This window comes from Oncorhynchus mykiss, chromosome 5 (assembly GCF_057628025.1).
Source record: "Oncorhynchus mykiss isolate SJ-2025 chromosome 5, ASM5762802v1, whole genome shotgun sequence".
Taxonomy (NCBI): Eukaryota; Metazoa; Chordata; class Actinopteri; order Salmoniformes; family Salmonidae; genus Oncorhynchus; species Oncorhynchus mykiss.
The window spans coordinates 76,553,867-76,575,385 of NC_143026.1; the positions used below are offsets into that span (position 1 = coordinate 76,553,867).

At 46.0% G+C, this 21,519-nt stretch overlaps 1 protein-coding gene across 4 annotated transcripts in view; it reads left to right on the forward strand.

The window, feature by feature from the left end:
- The window catches only part of LOC110523005 (capping protein inhibiting regulator of actin dynamics), a 37,386-nt gene that overhangs the window by 14,117 nt on the left and 1,750 nt on the right, over positions 1-21,519 (forward strand). For 2 of the 4 annotated variants that reach the window (XM_090236014.1, XM_090236017.1), the window contains exons 2-8: positions 16,012-16,180; positions 16,779-16,911; positions 17,149-17,304; positions 17,434-17,676; positions 17,811-20,661; positions 20,837-21,030; positions 21,168-21,327. In XM_090236014.1, the coding sequence (XP_090092140.1) occupies positions 16,870-16,911; positions 17,149-17,304; positions 17,434-17,676; positions 17,811-20,661; positions 20,837-21,030; positions 21,168-21,327 (3,646 nt within the window). In that variant the 5' untranslated portion in view covers positions 16,012-16,180; positions 16,779-16,869. Of the gene's footprint in view, positions 1-1,664; positions 1,760-10,219; positions 10,363-16,011; positions 16,181-16,778; positions 16,912-17,148; positions 17,305-17,433; positions 17,677-17,810; positions 20,662-20,836; positions 21,031-21,167; positions 21,328-21,519 lie in introns of those variants that run through there. The other 2 variants (XM_090236013.1, XM_090236015.1) reach the window with 2 other exon arrangements.

The following is a 21,519-nucleotide window of genomic DNA, read 5'->3' on the forward strand; positions in this document are numbered from 1 at the left end:
AGTACAGAGACTGATGAGAGGTGTTGCAGCCAACAAAGTGCAGAGACTGATGAGAGGTGTTGCAGCCAACAAAGTGCAGAGACTGATGAGAGGTGTTGCAGCCTACAAAGTACAGAGACTGATGAGAGGTGTTGCAGCCAACAAAGTGCAGAGACTGATGAGAGGTGTTGCAGCCAACAAAGTGCAGAGACTGATGAGAGGTGTTGCAGCCAGAGGGCTGTGTGTGTGATTGAGGTGTTGTAGCCAGAGGGCTGTGTGTGTGATTGAGGTGTTGTAGCCTACAAAGTGCAGAGACTGATGAGAGGTGTTGCAGCCAGAGGGCTGTGTGTGTGATTGAGCTGTTGTAGCCAGAGGGCTGTGTGTGTGATTGAGGTGTTGTAGCCTACAAAGTGCATAGACTGATGAGAGGTGTTGCAGCCAGAGGGCTGTGTGTGTGATTGAGGTGTTGTAGCCAGAGGGCTGTGTGTGTGATTGAGGTGTTGTAGCCTACAAAGTGCATAGACTGATGAGAGGTGTTGCAGCCAGAGGGCTGTGTGTGTGATTGAGGTGTTGTAGCCAGAGGGCTGTGTGTGTGATTGAGGTGTTGTAGCCTACAAAGTGCATAGACTGATGAGAGGTGTTGTAGCCAGAGGGCTGTGTGTGTGATTGAGGTGTTGTAGCCTACAAAGTGCAGAGACTGATGAGAGGTGTTGCAGCCAGAGGGCTGTGTGTGTGATTGAGGTGTTGTAGCCAGAGGGCTGTGTGTGTGATTGAGGTGTTGTAGCCTACAAAGTGCATAGACTGATGAGAGGTGTTGCAGCCAGAGGGCTGTGTGTGTGATTGAGGTGTTGCAGCCAGAGGGCTGTGTGTGTGATTGAGGTGTTGAGACAATTGGTTGGTGAGATAAAAACAGCATCTTTCATTTGAATCTATTTTTTACAACATGATGTTTCTTAAATTGTCTCTGTTAGTGGTGAACATGGTGAACCATGTGGTTTTGTTCAGAAGTTACACTGCAGTCATGTGTGATGGGTGTTATTCACATTGTGATTAGGTGGAGGATCTCTAATCGAATGCAGGTCTGGAGGAACAAAGGACTTCCCTGCTGGGCTAACACGTTATCCACAGCTGCAGTGAGAGAAGGAGATAGTTGAGAGAGGGAAGTAGAGAGAGAGTACTGTGAGTATTCTGTGATTTGCTCAGTTAGGATTATCTTGATTTGAAAGATGTGTAATTCTCATTAACACTTTAATTTAATTGCAACCCTTTTAATTGAATTGCTATGTAAGGTGTTTGTTTGGCTATCTAAGCAATCATTTTATATATATATTATTTTTTGTTACCTTTATCTAACTAGACAAGTCAGTTAAGAACAAATTCTTAATTACAATGACAGCCAAACCTGGACAATGCTGGGCCAATTGTGCGCCACCCTATGGGACTCCCAATCACAACCGGATGTGATACAGCCTGAAATTGCCAGGTAGAATTGTCATTGCCAGGCAGAGGATAAGAGGCCTAGGGAGAGAGAGGGACAAGTGTGCTATTCAAACTGCACACTTTGCATGAACTCTCATGTTTCTCCCTTCACTCAGTGAGTGCTGCTCTGTCATCTCCTTTTCTCCTTCCTTACACGGGACAGGACTCACACTCTCACACTAAAGACGACAACAACCCCTGTATTCCTGCTCTTTTTTCTTACCACAGACAATGTGTGTCGTTACCATTGCTAAGGACGCCAGGGAAACTAAGCGTGACACTCATTTATCCAAAAGCCCAGGTAAATATATATACATATATATTTTTAAAGTGATTTTAGACAAGGCCTTAAAAAGATTGGACTCAGACTAGAATTAATGATAACCTTGGGAGAATACAAGGAGGCCTTTGTTGGCTTATATTTATACCTCTTTTTAACTGTCTCATTAAGAAATGCATGGTGTGGTGATGCAGTGATGGGTTGTACAGTAACTGATATCAAAAGCTTACAGGGCTTATCTTAGACTTGTGTGACGGTTTAAGGCCTCTGTGTGACCCTGTGTGTGATTTCTGCACTCTGTACCTACTTTTATCACCTATTGATATCTACTTTCCTATGGTGAATTAATACATTCTGAAAGGATGTAATTGAAAGGACAAAAACGAAAGGAAATAAAGCAACGCATCAGGACAGCGAGCAGTAAACCCCTGTAGATTATTGATTATCCAAGCTAAAGTAAATAACGGAAATTGATCAGTGGAATAGTTTTAGTTAACAACTCTGAATATGGACTTACATAAATCAATTCACAGCCTGAGCCCATATCTCTTCACTCTAGGCTTCGGCTTGAAGCATTTCCTTTCTGCATTTACAGACAGCCCGATGTGATGTTAGGCTATAGTTCAAAATATAGGTCTGTGTTGATAGTAGAGAGTAATAATAGCTTTACTATGTAGTCGATTATGTTTCATGCTGATCATTCAGACTTAACCCTAAAGTAGACGTGTGGAATGCTACTGGTTGTTCTACTCTGCTGAAAACATGTCCTTTCTGGTTTCATTTTTTAAACTTTATTTAACAGTTAAGAACAAATTCTTAATTACAACAGCCTAGGAACAGTGGGTTAACTGCCTTGTTCAGGGGCAGAACAACGGATTTTATTTCGATCAAGCAACCTTTAGGTTACAGGCCCAACAATCTAACCACTAGGCTATCTGCTGCCCCATGCATGAGTGTGTGAGCACGCCAGGGGCAGTGAGTGCAGTATGGGCCAGCCAGTGAAACAGAGCAGAAGCAGTGCAGGACAGGCCCTAATGCTGGGAAGAATAGGCCATCATCCACAGTAGAACACTCAATACTTCTCCAGAGGGAGAAACAGTCAAATCAAATTTATTATTGTCACGTGCGCCAAATACACCTTACAGTGAAATGCTTACTTACAGGCTCTAACCAATTGTGCGAAATAAAGGTGTGTGTGTGTGTGTGTGTGTGTGTGTGTGTGTGTGTGTGTGTGTGTGTGTGTGTGTGTGTGTGTGTGTGTGTGTGTGTGTGTGTGTGTGTGTGTGTGTGTGTGTGTGTGTGTGTGTCGGGGGTAAGTAAAGAAATTAAACAACAGTAAAAAGACATTTGAAAATAACAGTAGCAAGGCTATATTCAGACACCTGTTAGTCAGGCTTATTGAGGTAGTATGTACATGTAGGTACAGTATACGGCTGTGATTATAATCAAAGATAATTCCCTTGGTAGATAATGCGGTCGACATTTGATTGTGAGGAATTCTAAGTCAGGTGAACAGAAGGACTTGAGTTCCTGTATGTTGTTATGATCACACCACGTCTCGTTAATCATAAGGCATACCCCCCCGCCCCTCTTCTTACCAGAAACATGCTTGTTTCTGTCGGCGCGATGCGTGAAGAAACCAGCTGGCTGCACCGATTGCGTCTCTCGAGTGAGCCATGTTTCCGTGAAGCAAAGAACGTTACAGTCTCTGATGTCTCTCTGGAATGCTACCCTTGCTCAGATTTCATCAACCTTGTTGTCAAGAGACTGGACATTGGTGAGTAGTATGCTAGGGAGTGGTGCGCGATGTGCCCATCTCTGGAGCATGACCAGAAAACCGCTTCGTTTGCCCCTTTTACAGCGTCGTTGTTTTGGGTTGCCGGCTGGGATCCGATCCATTGTCCTGGGTGGAAGGCAAAACACAGGATCCGCTTCGGGAAAGTCATATTCCTGGTCGTAATGATGGTGAGTTGACGTTGCTCTAGTATTCAGTAGTTCCTCCCGACTGTATGTAAATGAACCCTAAGATTACCTGGGGTACCAATGTGAGAAATAACAGGTAAAAAAACAAAATACTGCATAGTTTCCTAGGAACGCAAAGCGAGGCGGCCATCTCTGTCGGGCCTTCCTCTGACACCGCCTGGTGTAGAGGTCCTGAATGGCAGGCAGCTTTGCCCCAGTGGAGGCCAAGCAATTGCAGTACCAGGCAGTGATGCAACCGGTCAGGATGCTCTCGATGTTGCAGCTGTAGAACCTTTTGAGGATCTCAGGACCCATGCCAAATCTTTTTAGTTTCCTGAGGGGGAATAGGCTTTGTTGTGCCCTCTTCATGACTGTCTTGGTGTGTTTGGACCATTCTAGTTTGTTGTTTATGTGAACACCAAGGAGCTTGAAGCTCTCAACCTGCTCAATTACAGCCCTGTCGATGAGAATGGGGGCGTGCTCGGTGCTCTTTTCCTGTTGTCCACAATCATCTCCTTAGTCTTGGTTATGTTGAGGGATACTGGGCTATGAAGGCGCACTGGAGGCATAGTGCGTAGAGCCTGCGCAGGATATGCTGGGCCGTGGAGGCGCACTGGAGGTCTGGAGGGCAGAGCTGGCACAACGCGTCCTGGCCGAATCCCCCCTGTAGCATGGCAAGTGCGGGGAGCTGGAACAGGCCGCACTGAGCTGTGCTGGCGAACTGGGGATATCATGCGTAGAGCTGGCGCAGGATATCCTGGACCAAAGAGACGCACCGGAGGCCAGGAGCGCTGAGCTGCACAATCCGTCCTGGCTGAATGCCCACTCTAGCATGGCAACTGCGGGGAGCTGGAACAGAGCGCACCAGGCTATGAATGTGTACTGGAGACACCGTGCGCATCACTGCATAACACGGTGCCTGACCAGTCACACGCTCCCCACGGTAAGCACGGGAGTTGGCTCAGGTCTAAACCCTACCTCCGCCAATCTCCCCGTGTCCCCCCCCAAAAATGTTTTGGGGCTGCCTCTCGTGCTTCCGTCATTGCCTTGACTCCTCATATCTTCGTCATTCCTCTTTCACTGCCTCCGCCTGCTTCCTTGGCAGGGTCTTGTCCCCTGCCATTACCTCCTCCCAGGTCCAGGATGTCCTCCACTCCCTTTTCTCCCGGGCCCAGGATCCCTGCTCCTCCTGGCCACGCTGCTTGGTCCTTTTTTGGTGGGGTGTTCTGTAACGACTCTCGTGGGTTGAAGAAGGAGACCAAGGCGCAGCGTGGAAAGTGTTCATGATCTTTATTGTCAAGAATCACTCAAACAAAAATAACAAATACAAATACGAAAGTGAACAGTTCCGTCAGGCACAGATACAAAACAGAAAACAACACCCACAAAACCCAAACGGAAAATTACAACTTAAAAATGATCCCCAATCAGAGACAACGATAGACAGCTGCATCTGATTGGGAACCACACTAGGCAAAAACAACAAAGAAATAGAAAACATAGATCCTCCCACCCGAGTCACACCCTGACCTAACCAAACATAGAGAATAAATAAAGATCTCTAAGGTCAGGGCATGACACCAACGCTCTAACCACTAGGCTATCTGCCGCCCTATGCATGAGTGTGTGACCACGCCAGGAGCAGTGAGTGCAGTATTGGCCGGCCAGCGAAACAGAGCAGAAGCAGTGCAGGACAGGCCCTAATGCTGGGAAAAATAGGACATCATCCACAGTACAACACTCAGTACTTCCCCAGAGGGAGAAACAGTCTGACAGACAGAGAGAGATAGGCTGGAGCAGCTCATCAGTTTGCTCAATAACACACTAAGACACAGAGGCTGAACCCAATAGTCTCTCAGGGTTGGCTCAGTCAGCAGTCTGGGTCAACAGACTGGCACACTGTTGACAACCTGTTGGTAAACTGCCGGTACACTGTTCTGTTGAAGCCTTTGTTTCTCTAAATTGCACCATTGTTAATAAATGATTAGGTAACACTGATTACATGATTGAATTCTACCACAGATGATATGGTAGTTTGGATGAGTACAGATTATGATTTAGCTGAGGTCTTGGTAGAGGGGATTGATGGCTATTGAACATTCAATATGATTTACATGGTCAGGAGTTAGTCGACCTACAGTATAGTATTTTAATCATGAAGGATAGATGGATTCAGATGCAACTTTTTAACACTACTGACTCAAACTCACACAGCTCAGAGAGATTGTGCTTGTGACCAGAGAGTAGAAATTAGTTTACCCGATAATTTTCCGCAATGCCCCTGTGCAGCAACACACACAGAGTGAAATCACACACTGGTTGCTACTTATAGCCCTGAAAGGGATACCCAGAGAAACCAGAAAGCATTTGTCTTCACAGTGGTGCAGAGTAGCCTGGTAACCTCTCCCACAGGATCTCCCACTAACATTCAGACACAAACAAACACTGACATAGATACATTACACACATCTGATCATACAGATACTCATATGAACATATAAAGTAATCCTGGAAAACACTGACCGAGAGTACATACAGTGCATTCGGAAAGTATTCAGACCCCTTGAATTGTTCCACATTATGTTACGTAACAGCCTTATTCTAAAATGAATTTTGAAAATTACAAAAATTCTCAATTTACACACAATACCCCATAATGACAAAGCAAAAACAGTTTTTTGAAGTTTTTGCAAATGTATTAAAACATTTTTAAAATATACCTTATTTACATAACTATTCAGACCCTTTGCTGTGAGGCTCGAAATTGAGCTCAGGTGCATTCTGTTTCCATTGATCATCCTTGAGATGTTTCTACAACTTAATTGGAGTCCACCTGTGGTAAATTCAATTGATTAGACATGATTTGGAAAGGCACACACCTGTCTATATAAGGTTCCACAGTTGACAGTGCATGTCAGAGCAAAAACCAAACCATGAGGTTGAAGGAATTGTCTGTAGAGCTCTGAGACAGGATTGTGGTGAGGCACAGATCTGGTGAAGGGTGACAAAACATTTCTGCACCATTGAAGGTCCCCAAGAACACAGTATCCTCCATCACTCTTAAATGGAAGAAGTCTGGAACTACCAAGTCTCTTCCTAGAGCTGGCTGCCCGGCCAAACTGAGCAATTGGGGGAAAGGCCTTGGTCAGGGAGGTGACCAAGATCCGATGGTCACTCTGAAAGAGCTCCAGAGTTCCTCTGTGGAAATGGGAGAACCATCTCTGCAGCACTCCACCAATCAGGCCTTGGTAGAGGTAGAGTGGCCAGACAGAAGCCACTCCTCAGTAAAAGGCACATGACAGCCCGCTTGAAGTTTGCCAAAAAGAACCTAAAGACTCTCAGACCATGAGAAACAAGATGTTCTGGTCTGATGAAACCAAGATTGAACTCTTTGGCCTGAATGCCAAGATTCACATCTGGAGGAAACCTGGCATCATCCCTACGGCGAAGCATGGTGATGGCAGCATCATGCTGTGAGAATGTTTTCAGCCGCAGGGACTGGGAGACTAGTCAGGATCGAAGGAAAGATGAACAGAGCAAAGTACAGAGAGATCCTTGATGAAAACCTGCTCCAGAGCACTCACGACTTCAGACTGGGGTGAACGTTCACCTTCCAACAGGACAACGACCCTAAGCACACAGCCAAGACAGCGCAGGATTGGCTTCGGGACAAGTCTCTAAATGTTCTTGAGTGGCTCAGCCAGAGCCCTGACTTGGACCCAATCGAACATCTCTGGAGAGACCTGAAAATAGCTGTGAAGTGACACTCCTTGTCCAACCTGACAGAGCTTGAGAGGATCCGCAGAGAAGAATGGGAAAAACTCCCCAAATACAGGTGTGCCAAGCTTTTAGCGTCATACTTTGTATTTATATTTATTATGGATCCCCAAGACAGCAGCTACTCTTCCTGGGGTCCAGCAAAATTAAGGAAGTTTATACCATTTTAAAAACATTGCAATACATTCACAGATTTCACAGCACACTATGTGCCCTCAGGCCCCTACTCCACCACTACCACATATCTACAGTATTAAATCCGTGTGTGTATGTTGCCGTGTGTGTGTGAATGATTTGTCTGTGTCTATATATGTGTTGCTTCACAGTCCCCACTGTTTGATAATGTGTTGTTTTAATCTAACTTTACTGCTTGCATCAGTTACTTGATGTGGAATAGAGTTCCATGTTGTCATGGGGCGGCAGGGTAGCCTAGTGGTTAGAGAGTTGGACTAGTAACCGGAAGGTTGCGAGTTCAAACCCCCGAGCTGACAAGGTACAAATCTGTCGTTCTGCCCCTGAACAGGCAGTTAACCCACTGTTCCCAGGCCGTCATTGAAAATAAGAATTTGTTCTTAACTGACTTGCCTGGTTAAATAAAGGTGAAATAAAAAAAAAAAAATGGCTCTATGTAGTACTGTGTGCGTCCCATAGTCTGTTCTGGACTTGGAGACTGTGAAGAGACCTCTGGTGTAGAGGTCGACAGATTCTGATTTTTCAACGAGGAGGAACAAAAAAGCCGATACCGATTAATTGGCCAATTTTTTTATTTACAGTGGGGCAAAAAAGTATTTAGTCAGCCACCAATTGTGCAAGTTCTCCCACTTAAAAATATGAAAGAGGCCTGTAATTTTCATCATAGGTACACTTCAACAATGACAGACAAAATTAGGAAAAAATATCCAGAAAATCACATTGTAGGATTTTTTTATGAATTTATTTGCAAATTATGGTGGAAAATAAGTATTTAAGTTTGCTAATTGGGTTTTAAGTTAGTGTTTGTTTGCAGGCTATTTAAGGGCACTAGGCCCGCTGGGTATTTGTGCGGGCTTGTTCTCTGTTACCTGGTGTATGAGTGTTATCGATATTTTTCCGGACAGTTTTAGTCCGTTGTATTTTGGGACGGGTTGTTTCATGCTCCCTGGTGTTTTGCATGTCCGTGGCTCCACAGTCTTTGGAATAAAATGTCCACGTACAGAATTACCTGCTCTCTGCGCTTGACTCCTCCACTCACCATTGTTAGAAGTTGTAACACTTGCCTAGTTAAATAAAGGTGTAAAAAATCAATAATAACAATAATATTAATAATTTTTAAAAAAATTAAAAAATTAAAATCGGCAAATCGGTACCCAAAAACACCAATTTCCGATTGAAAACTTGAAATCGGCCCTAATTTATTGGCGATTCCGATTAATCAGTCGACCTCTACTCTGGTTGCATGTCTTGTGGTGTATGTATGGGTGTCCGAACTGTGTGCCAGTAGTTTAGACAGACAGCTCGGTGCATTCAACATGTCAATACCTCTCATAAATACAAGTAGTGTTGAAGTCAATCTCTCCTCCACTTTGAGCCAGGAGAGATTGACATGCATATTATTAACATTAGCTCTCTGTGTACATCTAAGCGCCAGCCGTGCTGCCCTGTTCTGAGCCAATTGCAATTTTCCTAAGTCCTTTTTTGTGGCACCTGACCACACAACTGAACAGTAGTCAAGGTGCGACAAAACTAGGGCCTGTAGGACCTGCCTTGTTGATAGTGTTGTTAAGCTTTATCATCGCTTTATTATGGACAGACTTCTCCCTGTCTTAGCTACTATTGTATCAATATGTCTTGACCATGACAGTTAACAATCTAGAGTTACTCCAAGCAGTTTAGTCATCTCAACTTGCTACATTTCCACATTATTTATTACAAGATTTTGTTGAGGTTAAGTGAATGTTTTGTCCCAAATACAATGTTTTTAGTTTTAGAAATATTTAGGGATAACTTGTTCCTTGCCACCCACTCTGAAACTAACTGCAGATCTTTGTTGAGTGTTGCAGTCATTTCAGTCGCTGTAGTAGCTGACGAGTATAGTGTTGAGTCATCCACATAGATAAACACTCTGGCTTTAAGTCAGTGGTATGTCGTTAGTAAAAATTGAAAAAAGCAAGAGGCCTAAACAGCTACCTTGGGAAATTCCTTATTCTACCTGGATTATGTTTGAAAGGCTTCTATTAAAGAACCTCTGTGTTCTGTTAGACAAGTAACTCTTTATCCATATTGTAGCAGAGGGTGTAAAGCTATAACAAATACGTTTTTCCAGCAGCAGACTATGATCAATGATGTCAAAAGCTGCACTGAGGTCTAACAAGACAGCCCCCACAATCATTTTATCAAAGCCAGTCATTTGTGTAAGTGCTGTTCTTGTTGAGTGTCCTTCCCTATAAGCATGCTGAAAGTCTGTTGTCAGTTTGTTTACTGTAAAATAGCATTGTATCTGGTCAAACGCAATTTTTTCCAGAAGTTTAGGGTTGGTAACAGGCTGATTGGTCGGCTATTTGAGCCAGTAAAGGAGGCTTTACTATTCTTGGGTTGCGGAATGAGGCCTGAGGGCCCACACTTTCAAGTAGGCATAAATTGAAGATGTGGCAAATAGGAGTGGCAGTATTGTCAGACGTTTTATTTTAGACACGGAAATGTGTATCTTATATGACTGGGAGTGTATAACTGACTGGCAAGGAAAGATAATGAGGAAATAAAGATAGGAAGCAAAGGTCCTCTTATCTTCAGTTTAGCTCTGTGGCATGGAAACTGCTTGGTTCAAGACTCAATCACTACCAACTGAAATCATGCCCTGTCAGTGTCTGCTAGTGAAGGGGGTTGCATCGGCCAGGGTTGTGTAGCAGGTAGCTATGATTTATGTTTTTGACAGTAATTTAATGATACAATATTTCACACCCGGTTATTGGTCAATAAATCACATAGCCAATACTAACAAAATTATATTTTGCTCTTGTAATGTAATCATTATGCTATAGTAGCAGTAAGCAACCACCTTGTAGATAAACTAACAGCAAGCTTCCTTCATAAGAGCTGTAACTAAAATAGCAGTAATATTTGTGCAATATAAGGTTAATATCTTGTGTGTGTGGTTTTCCAATTAATTTGTGGAGATAGAAACTATATGGACACTGATGTGTCCTTGTGCACATTGTCATTGTCATTTCCAGAGATAAACTTCTTTACTCAGGGAAGCGCATTTTGTACTCAGATAAACAGGAAATTGATCTTAATATAATTTCCTGTGTGGTAGAGCTTCACTCTATATTATTACAGGGGATTCTGTAGATATATAGGTTTGTTTTGTTTGTGGGCTACCTGGAGTGCTAGCATTCTACAACATGGCAGCTCTGAAATGCTCTGTGAACCAAGGTTATTATAGTAAACGAAAACAAATCATGAAAAGTAAACGAAAATAAACAAAAATGATACTGACAATATTATATTTGACTCCAAAACAAACTAAAATAATAACCCTAATGAATTATGTTCAGTTTGAGTTTTTTTCTCAACTTTGGGCAAAAATCTAATGGGGTTTCAAGCTACTGAATCTGGAGGGTAAATGCTGCTAGTATATAGCCATGTTTTAAATAGTCCTAGCGTGTGCATCACTATCACTAGCTATCACGGAAAAATGTCTAGTTAGTTAACTTGATTCTTCTTACGTGTACTACTTAAGTACAAAAAAATCCTTCCACCGTATTGGCGCACGATTCCTTTTAAATCCAAGTCACAGATAATGACTTAAAGATTTGAACCTAACCTTAGCCCTCGAGAACCCATCTTACGCAAAGCTACACAGCCATATGGTTTTCATTTGAACTGACCACAGCAGGGCCACTGTGTACAACAGTCCCGACACTCTGATTAACCGTTAATCACTGTGTTCAATGCAGTTTTAGAAAACTCTGAATTATTTTCATATCACCAAAATAATTTTACAAATACAAAGATACACTTACTGTGCACCGTTTTAACACAGATTCCCACAGAGGTGTTTTGTGTTGCACTTCCTGAGCTAATGGAAACTCGGGAGGGAACTAAAAAACCTGTCAATTCAAAACTGTGTTACACAAAAAAATTATCTGTGGTAAAACAGCAAGTGTAAAGGTATTTTGGATTATAATTAAGTTGAGCGTTCAGGGTTTCCAAAACCGTATAGCAATCCAGGATCAATTGTTTCTAGATAGAGCGTTTCACACTTGACGTGTGGAATGTGGAATTACTCCAATATAGCATTGGCGTCATGAGAAGGGCTAACCTAACCGATGACTTGACCCATCACCTTATCAAATATGGTGGATAAATAAGATAGTTTACTCAGGCCATTTACCATTTAAATGTTTTTTAAGGTTCCGTCTGTGTAAGTGGGCATTCCCTCTCTCGCGTGAGCATGCTTTCCCGCATGAGCTCATGATATCATGACACAAGGCGAGACCCAGATGCAGACACAGGAGGCAGATGGTTGGGGTCTTACAATATTTATTAATCCAATAGGGTAAGGCAAGAGAATGGTCGTGGACAGGCAAAAGGGTCAAAACCAGTTCAGAGTCCAGAGTCAGGCAGGGGTCAAAACCAGTTCAGAGTCCAGAGTCAGGCAGGGGTCAAAACCAGTTCAGAGTCCAGAGTCAGGCAGGGGTCAAAACCAGTTCAGAGTCCAGAGTCAGGCAGGGGTCAAAACCAGTTCAGAGTCCAGAGTCAGGCAGGGGTCAAAACCAGTTCAGAGTCCAGAGTCAGGCAGGGGTCAAAACCAGTTCAGAGTCCAGAGTCAGGCAGGGGTCAAAACCAGTTCAGAGTCCAGAGTCAGGCAGGGGTCAAAACCAGTTCAGAGTCCAGAGTCAGGCAGGGGTCAAAACCAGTTCAGAGTCCAGAGTCAGGCAGGGGTCAAAACCAGTTCAGAGTCCAGAGTCAGGCAGGGGTCAAAACCAGTTCAGAGTCCAGAGTCAGGCAGGGGTCAAAACCAGTTCAGAGTCCAGAGTCAGGCAGAGGTCAAAACCAGTTCAGAGTCCAGAGTCAGGCAGGGGTCAAAACCAGTTCAGAGTCCAGAGTCAGGCAGAGGTCAAAACCAGTTCAGAGTCCAGAGTCAGGCAGGGGTCAAAACCAGTTCAGAGTCCAGAGTCAGGCAGAGGTCAAAACCAGTTCAGAGTCCAGAGTCAGGCAGGGGTCAAAACCAGTTCAGAGTCCAGAGTCAGGCAGGGGTCAAAACCAGTTCAGAGTCCAGAGTCAGGCAGAGGTCAAAACCAGTTCAGAGTCCAGAGTCAGGCAGGGGTCAAAACCAGTTCAGAGTCCAGAGTCAGGCAGGGGTCAAAACCAGTTCAGAGTCCAGAGTCAGGCAGGGGTCAAAACCAGTTCAGAGTCCAGAGTCAGGCAGAGGTCAAAACCAGTTCAGAGTCCAGAGTCAGGCAGGGGTCAAAACCAGTTCAGAGTCCAGAGTCAGGCAGGGGTCAAAACCAGTTCAGAGTCCAGAGTCAGGCAGGGGTCAAAACCAGTTCAGAGTCCAGAGTCAGGCAGAGGTCAAAACCAGTTCAGAGTCCAGAGTCAGGCAGGGGTCAAAACCAGTTCAGAGTCCAGAGTCAGGCAGGGGTCAAAACCAGTTCAGAGTCCAGAGTCAGGCAGAGGTCAAAACCAGTTCAGAGTCCAGAGTCAGGCAGGGGTCAAAACCAGTTCAGAGTCCAGAGTCAGGCAGAGGTCAAAACCAGTTCAGAGTCCAGAGTCAGGCAGGGGTCAAAACCAGTTCAGAGTCCAGAGTCAGGCAGGGGTCAAAACCAGTTCAGAGTCCAGAGTCAGGCAGAGGTCAAAACCAGTTCAGAGTCCAGAGTCAGGCAGGGGTCAAAACCAGTTCAGAGTCCAGAGTCAGGCAGGGGTCAAAACCAGTTCAGAGTCCAGAGTCAGGCAGGGGTCAAAACCAGTTCAGAGTCCAGAGTCAGGCAGGGGTCAAAACCAGTTCAGAGTCCAGAGTCAGGCAGGGGTCAAAACCAGTTCAGAGTCCAGAGTCAGGCAGGGGTCAAAACCAGTTCAGAGTCCAGAGTCAGGCAGGGGTCAAAACCAGTTCAGAGTCCAGAGTCAGGCAGGGGTCAAAACCAGTTCAGAGTCCAGAGTCAGGCAGGGGTCAAAACCAGTTCAGAGTCCAGAGTCAGGCAGGGGTCAAAACCAGTTCAGAGTCCAGAGTCAGGCAGGGGTCAAAACCAGTTCAGAGTCCAGAGTCAGGCAGGGGTCAAAACCAGTTCAGAGTCCAGAGTCAGGCAGGGGTCAAAACCAGTTCAGAGTCCAGAGTCAGGCAGGGGTCAAAACCAGTTCAGAGTCCAGAGTCAGGCAGAGGTCAAAACCAGTTCAGAGTCCAGAGTCAGGCAGGGGTCAAAACCAGTTCAGAGTCCAGAGTCAGGCAGAGGTCAAAACCAGTTCAGAGTCCAGAGTCAGGCAGGGGTCAAAACCAGTTCAGAGTCCAGAGTCAGGCAGAGGTCAAAACCAGTTCAGAGTCCAGAGTCAGGCAGGGGTCAAAACCAGTTCAGAGTCCAGAGTCAGGCAGGGGTCAAAACCAGTTCAGAGTCCAGAGTCAGGCAGAGGTCAAAACCAGTTCAGAGTCCAGAGTCAGGCAGGGGTCAAAACCAGTTCAGAGTCCAGAGTCAGGCAGGGGTCAAAACCAGTTCAGAGTCCAGAGTCAGGCAGGGGTCAAAACCAGTTCAGAGTCCAGAGTCAGGCAGAGGTCAAAACCAGTTCAGAGTCCAGAGTCAGGCAGGGGTCAAAACCAGTTCAGAGTCCAGAGTCAGGCAGGGGTCAAAACCAGTTCAGAGTCCAGAGTCAGGCAGGGGTCAAAACCAGTTCAGAGTCCAGAGTCAGGCAGAGGTCAAAACCAGTTCAGAGTCCAGAGTCAGGCAGGGGTCAAAACCAGTTCAGAGTCCAGAGTCAGGCAGGGGTCAAAACCAGTTCAGAGTCCAGAGTCAGGCAGAGGTCAAAACCAGTTCAGAGTCCAGAGTCAGGCAGAGGTCAAAACCAGTTCAGAGTCCAGAGTCAGGCAGGGGTCAAAACCAGGACGACTATCAAAAAGAGAAGAGCAAAAGGAGTATGGGAAAAACATGCTGGTTGACTTGACTAACATACAAGATGAACTGGCACAGAGAGACAGGAAACACAGGCGACACCGGGAGGGGGTGGAGACAATCACAAGGACAGGTGAAACAGATCAGGGCATGACACACAGTTCCTCCATAATATCTGACATGCTCACAGGAGAGAGGGAACAGCTGGCTCTGGTCTACTTTGTGTCCTCTCCCTAGTCGCCATACCTGCCCGACCAGAAAAAAATGTGTCAGTGAGATGTCTCGCTTTCTCTTCTGTCTTTGACCTTATGTGCAGTTGCATAAAGTAACAACCCAAAAACAAACAAAAAACAATATATCCCAAATGCCTCCTAGGTTCCCACTCATGCTTTCTGTCCCTAACACTAAACCTAAAACTGAAACTAAATAATATACAAACGAAGTTAAACTAAATAAAAACTAGAAAATCAGGTCTGAAAACTCACTGAAACTAAACTGATTTGGAAAGAAAAAACAAAAAAAACGAATGGAAATAAAAACAAAAATATAATAACCTTACTGTTGACATTAGGAGCTCCCTACACTTTAATAAGATATATGTTGGTCAGCTAAGTTGCTGCTCAGATGAAACACCATCTGACAAGGTCACAAGAGACAGGACAGTCATGATAAGCAGGCAGTCATGATGAGCTTCACTGCCATTGTTTCTGCGTTTGTAGTAAACTTCTGGTTATGCGATTACATAGCTGGGATTTTCAAGGTTGATTTGTAATGAGTAATTGTGGTGGTGAATACTCTACTCCAAACGACCCAGCTGTTGGTATAGTGAAGTTGGTATAATAACTCTCCTTGGGGACAATTTATGAATCAATTTGGCACAAGCCACGATAGAAGAGTATTTATGTGATGAAGGAGCATGTGCAAACGTCAGTGATAAATCGCATCTATGTGGAATTAGACTACCTGGAACCTCAAAGGTCCACAGCACACCATGGTGTGTAGATAACATGAACAGTATTGAACTGTCTAACATTGCTTTGGATAAGAGTATCTGTGTAGCCTTGAGTATCTGTTCAAGTGAAACAAATGTATGTTTGCATATGAGAAAGAGAGACAGTCGTTCAATGAGTGAGTGATTTCCTGAATGACTTCCAATGGTCCAGTCAGGTCAGAATGATTCTGGCTTTTTATGATTCGAATGTTGGTTTTCCTCCATGTCCTTATGACTATTCCTACTTTATTTAGCACATTCTGTTATTCAAGGTAAGTATTATCAACCGATCCAAGGTTTTCTCTTCACCTCATCTGCTGTGGAGTTATTTTTGTGTAGATTCATACACACTCACACTACGGGCCACTCATTTAGATGTAATTATACAGTCCACCACGGATGTGATAATAAAGAGCGATAAGGTGATAGTGTGTAGCTTTGGTTATCATTTCTCTTTCTGCCTGCAGAGAGGCGACGACAGGGCAAATTCCAGCCGTTCAGACGCGTGTTTGGGAAGAGGAAGAAGAAGGCAGCAGAGCTGGACTTCAATACAGCAGAGCTGAAGGCTAGCTTCTCCACAGGGGAAGTGTCTAACAGAGTCATCTCAGATGATGAGGAGACCAATCAAAATCTGAGGTAAACAGGACATCCATGCATTCTGTTTGATATTATGAGAAATACTCCAGTAGTCCAGGTTGCATTTATACACTTCATAATGTTGTCATGAGGACATGCAATGCAGTTGAGTTGCTCTACATTGCCGTTTTCCCCCTATTGCTTGTACAGGTCCCCACCTCAAAATGAAACAAGCTCTGAACACAGGTCTTATCAATAACTTAGACTGCATGGACTTGAGCACATTGTCTTTAATCCCTTCCAGTAAGCCACACCCAGACCACAGAGAAAGCCTCTAATACTATTTCCGCTAAGACCCAACGTGGATCCCACATATATTATCATGTGGCTTCTTGTTTGGCATGCAATGTTATCTATTTTCGAGTCGGTAGATTCGACTAAATCTCAGTCTGGTGAGAAAGGGGTGCAGTTCAGTTGAAATGTGGTCTATAAACTGCTTGACTGACTTTTAGATTTTAATTGGTGGAGTTTAGAGTGTGTGAAATGGTTTCTGTTTGTGCAAATGAATTTGCTCAGGGATACTACATCTTGTCAGGAATTAATGAGTGACTGACTGTAATAGCATGCTATAACTGTAGCTCCCGTTATGTCTTTGCAGGGAGCTGAACCCCATTGGGTCTCAAGCCCTCTCCCACGGCAGTGTGTTTATCCCAGAAGAAGCAGTACAGGAGCTCAGCCCAGAACAAACCATGTCCCAGGAAAACGTCTCCGATAAAGTCAGGAACTTGCAGGTGGGCCTTAAACACACATTCAGATGTATGTTCACAGTCTTGGTTGATGACTCTAATTACCATGTACTCGAAAGTCAACTGTTGCTCCCAGATAACAAGACACTTTAACGTTACTGCTGTCTTCAATGTTAACAGTGAGTGTGTGTGTGTGTGTGTGTGTGTGTGTGTGTGTGTGTGTGTGTGTGTGTGTGTGTGTGTGTGTGTGTGTGTGTGTGTGTGTGTGTGTGGAAAATGCAGCGGCAGATAGCAGGGAATATCAAGTTTGGCCAGAAGCACCCCTCTCTGAGGAAGAGTGAGGGAGACGAGGGCAGCTCGGATGAAGAGGAGGTGCCCAATAGCCCTCTGAGGGTCTTAGCCCAAGTGGAGGCTGAGCCAGTGGACACAGAGCCAAAGGTAATAGCAGATCATTAATTGCATAATGTTTGGTTCACTGTTAGCTTATAATGATATCGTATTAACACAAATAATTTTTGTTGGAAATATAGGAAGATAATGAAAATTGTATGTTTCCATGACAACCAGGGGGCCAGTCAGGACCAAGAGGCCGGTGAGAGCCATGGAGCTCCCCAGGCTGAAGCCCCCAGCACTCCAGTGAAATCTTCCAGGTCCAAACAAGTTCTTCCAGCCATCGGCACCATTGAGTCCATCGACCTGGATGAAGTCTCACAGTCTGTCCCTCGGCTGGACAACACCGCTGCCAAGCATAAGCTGTCTGTCAAACCCAAAAACCAGAGGATCTCCCGCAAGCACCACCGTTATACACAGGTGAGAGGGGGTCATGGTCCTTACAGTTGGTGGTCTTTCTTTGGTTTGAATGTGCATACATAGAATTGTCATGTAGACTGAATATAGTGAGATAAAGCTCACCAACAGAAATCAAAATACATATTTTTTTCCAGGATCTGCAAGAGGTGGATATCCCTGGCATACAGCAGGAGGAGAAAGATGCAGCAGACAGCCAACACAGGAACGCTGAGGAGGAGACACCCCCAGAGAAAACCAAGAAGCAGAAACTGCAGGAGGAGGAGAGATGGGAGTCCAGGAGAAAGAGAGAACTGGCGGAACAGAGGCACAGAGAGGAAGAGGAAGATAGGAAGAAGAAAGCAGAGGAGTGGCGGCTGTGTGAGTTAGAGGAGGAGCGATGTTGCGAACAAGAGGAGGGACGTATACTTAAAAAGGAGGAGGAAAGGAGGCAGAGAGAGGATATGGAGAGGAGGATGAAAGAAGAAGAGGAGAGGAGGCAGAGAGAGGAGATGGAGAGGAGGATGAAAGAAGAAGAGGAGAGGAGGCAGAGAGAGGAGATGGAGAGGAGGATGAAAGAAGAAGAAGAGAGGAGGCAGAGAGAGGAGATGGAGAGGAGGATGAAAGAAGAAGAGGAGAGGAGGCAGAGAGAGGAGATGGAGAGGAGGATGAAAGAAGAAGAGGAGAGGAGGCAGAGAGAGGAGATGGAGAGGAGGATGAAAGAAGAAGAAGAGAGGAGGCAGAGAGAGGAGATGGAGAGGAGGATGAAAGAAGAAGAGGAGAGGAGGCAGAGAGAGGAGATGGAGAGGAGGATGAAAGAAGAAGAGGAGAGGAGGCAGAGAGAGGAGATGGAGAGGAGGATGAAAGAAGAAGAAGAGAGGAGGCAGAGAGAGGAGATGGAGAGGAGGATGAAAGAAGAAGAGGAGAGGAGGCAGAGAGAGGAGATGGAGAGGAGGATGAAAGAAGAAGAGGAGAGGAGGCAGAGAGAGGAGATGGAGAGGAGGATGAAAGAAGAAGAGGAGAGGAGGCAGATAGCGGAGATGGAGAGGAGGATGAAAGAAGAGGAGGAAAGGATAGAGAAAGAAGAAGAAAGAAGGATGAGAGAGGATTTGGAGCTTATGCAACGAGAGGAGAAGGAGAGGACACTGGAGGAAGAGGAGAAAGAGGAAGAGGAAAGGAGTAGGAAAGAAGAAGAGGAGAGGAAGCAGTGTGAACTGGAGGCAGAGTGTCTTCGTGTAGATGAGGAAAAGAGACTAAAAGAGGCAGAAGAGGAGGAGAGAATGACAAAGCAGGTGAAGAAAAATAGAAAACTGCTTGCAGAGGAGAGGAAGAAAAATGAGGAGGAGGAGGAGGAGAAGAGGCTGTGTGCAGAAGCGGCTGCGAGCAGCTCGGACCCTGAGAGGAAGAGGAGGGCAGAGGAGGTGCGCTGGAGAGAGATGGAGAAGAGACAGAGGCCGTTCACCGTCAAAGGGTCCTCTGGGGAGAAGCAGATCCTGTTCCAGAAGGTCAACCTAACGCCTGTTATACCGGCCTCCAGTCAGCAGGGGAGCGCTGTGACTGAACACAGAGAGAGAGCCAAGGCCTCATCGCTTGGAGGAGCTGACTCCCCCACCCTCCTGTCTTCTCAGTATGTCCGCCACACAGCCATCCTGGTGACAGGTTCCCAGCTATGTGGGACTGCTGTCAACCTGGACCATATCAACGAAATCGCTTGTAAGTCTCTCCTGGGTCTGGCAGATGAAAAGAAAGCTGCCATGGAAACCCCACCACCAACCAAGAGCAAGACCCCACCAGTACGTAAGTCTGGAAAAACCAAATCCCTCAGTGAGTCCACAGACCAGTCCAGTGCAGCCGTTCTTGCAGAGTGGGCCAGTATCCGCTGCAAGATATTTAAGGGGGCAGAGGAGGGGAAGTATGAGGAATACCCAGACCCCCATAGCCAAAGCCGACCCAGCAGTGAGGACCAGAGTCCGTTCCCCCATACCAACCTCAGGAAGACCATGTCCGCCGGCGCCAAGTTCTCCATCACTCCGGCCAGGAAGAAGTTTTCCGACTCCAGCAGGAACTCTGAGGTGTTGAAACCGGAAGAGAAGGAAGGAGGAAGCCCAGCCTCTGCTCTCTCCAACACCTCCTCCAGCACCTCTGTTCCCTCTGCAGCCTCACCAGCCCCAGGCAGCAAAGCCCAGAGCAGGGGTGGTAAGACCGTCCGGATCGCAGACGGAAAAGGGGAGTGCATGTTTGCCAAAGACCTCCCATCGTTCATAGTCCCCAGGTCTTCCCAGTGGTCCCCCAGACCTGAGGGGTCAGTGACAGACGCTGTGAGCCTGGGAGGAGAATCAGAGGACTCTGACGGCCGGGAGGAAGGGAGGGAGCAGGGCCAGCCCTCTCCGTTTGGGATCAAGCTGAGGAGGACCAACTACTCCCTCCGCTTCCACAGTGATCAGTCGACAGATAAGAGGAAGAAGAGGTACAGCGCCGGTGACAGCTTCAACGGTGTCCCCTCACCTCTGACCCCCATTGACCCTGACTCTGACACCTCAGTTTTCTCTGATAGATCCAGCCCTGCGTCTCCATTCAGAGAGAGCATTCCCGGGGTAAAGCCTGGACATATGGTTGTATCTCTTCCAAAGCCCCGGGCCAAGGCAGGCAAGTCTCCCACCCCTTCCATGCACAGCGAGGAGGAGAAGCCTTCCAAACCCTCACTCTACCAAAGACCGAGCACATCTCCTAAACCTGCCACCCCTCCCCCCTCTCCACTCCCCAAGGTGGGCAGAGGGGGTTCAAGCGATGCAGTGGTCCAGAGGACGAGGGTGGGGGCTGATTCAGCTGGCCATGAGGAGCGAGATGAGAGGAGGGAAGAAACCTCAGCTGTGGCCCAGCTCCACAGGAACGGCCAGGGACAGGGGGGTCAGAGGGAGGAGGAGCCCAAGGAGAAGAGGTCCTTCTTCCCCTCCATCAGTATGCCCTGGAGGGAGAAGGCTGACAGGAAAACGGAGCTCATCAGGAAAGGTTAGTGTCATCTTGGGAAGTGCATGTACTGCTAGTGTTCCAATCTCCATGACAGAGATTTTATGGATAGTTTTTTTTAAAGCGAGTAGGGATGTCACACCTGCATTTTAATTACTTGAGTGATTTTGTGTGTATGATGTCAAGTATGATGGTTGTCTCATCTCACCACTTACAGAGGGGAAGCCATCGCTGCAGAGCAGGCACTCGTTAGACAGCGTACGGGTCCAGGACAAGGAGGCGGGCCCTCCGTGGATCACTCTGGCGCTGCAGAAACAAAAGGGCTTCAAAGAGCACCAGCAGAGCCGAGACGAGCGCCGCAGCAATAGAGAGGCCAAACTGCCTGAGAAACAGGCCAAGGACAAAGACAGCGTATGATACTGCACTTTAACACACATTACTGTCCTTACCTTCATACCATTATGATTATGCTTATGCAGAGAGAGAAATGCATTCAGGGCAGTAGGAGAGACTGGGACAGTCCGCTAAAAGGTATATGTGTTTCACAGTGTGTGTTGGTTAGTCCTTCAGAGGGTAAGGGGAGTGGAAACACCAGCCCTCCCAAATCACAGACACCGGAGGAGGCCAAGAGACCAGACACCCTCCTGGGCTGCTTTGAGCGCCGGGACCACCTGAAGAAAGCCAACACTCTGCCCAGCACAGTCACAGGTAAGAGCTTTCATATTCACAACTGTTTGTCATCACACTTTCCCAAGATCAGATCAGACAGTTAGGATATCTCACATATGAAACATGATTCTATTACATCTGGATCATCATAATCAAACAAATCTGTTATCAAACTGGGTTATACAGTTTTATGGTGTCCTCAGCATGCATTATAACCCTTTCTCTCTGGGT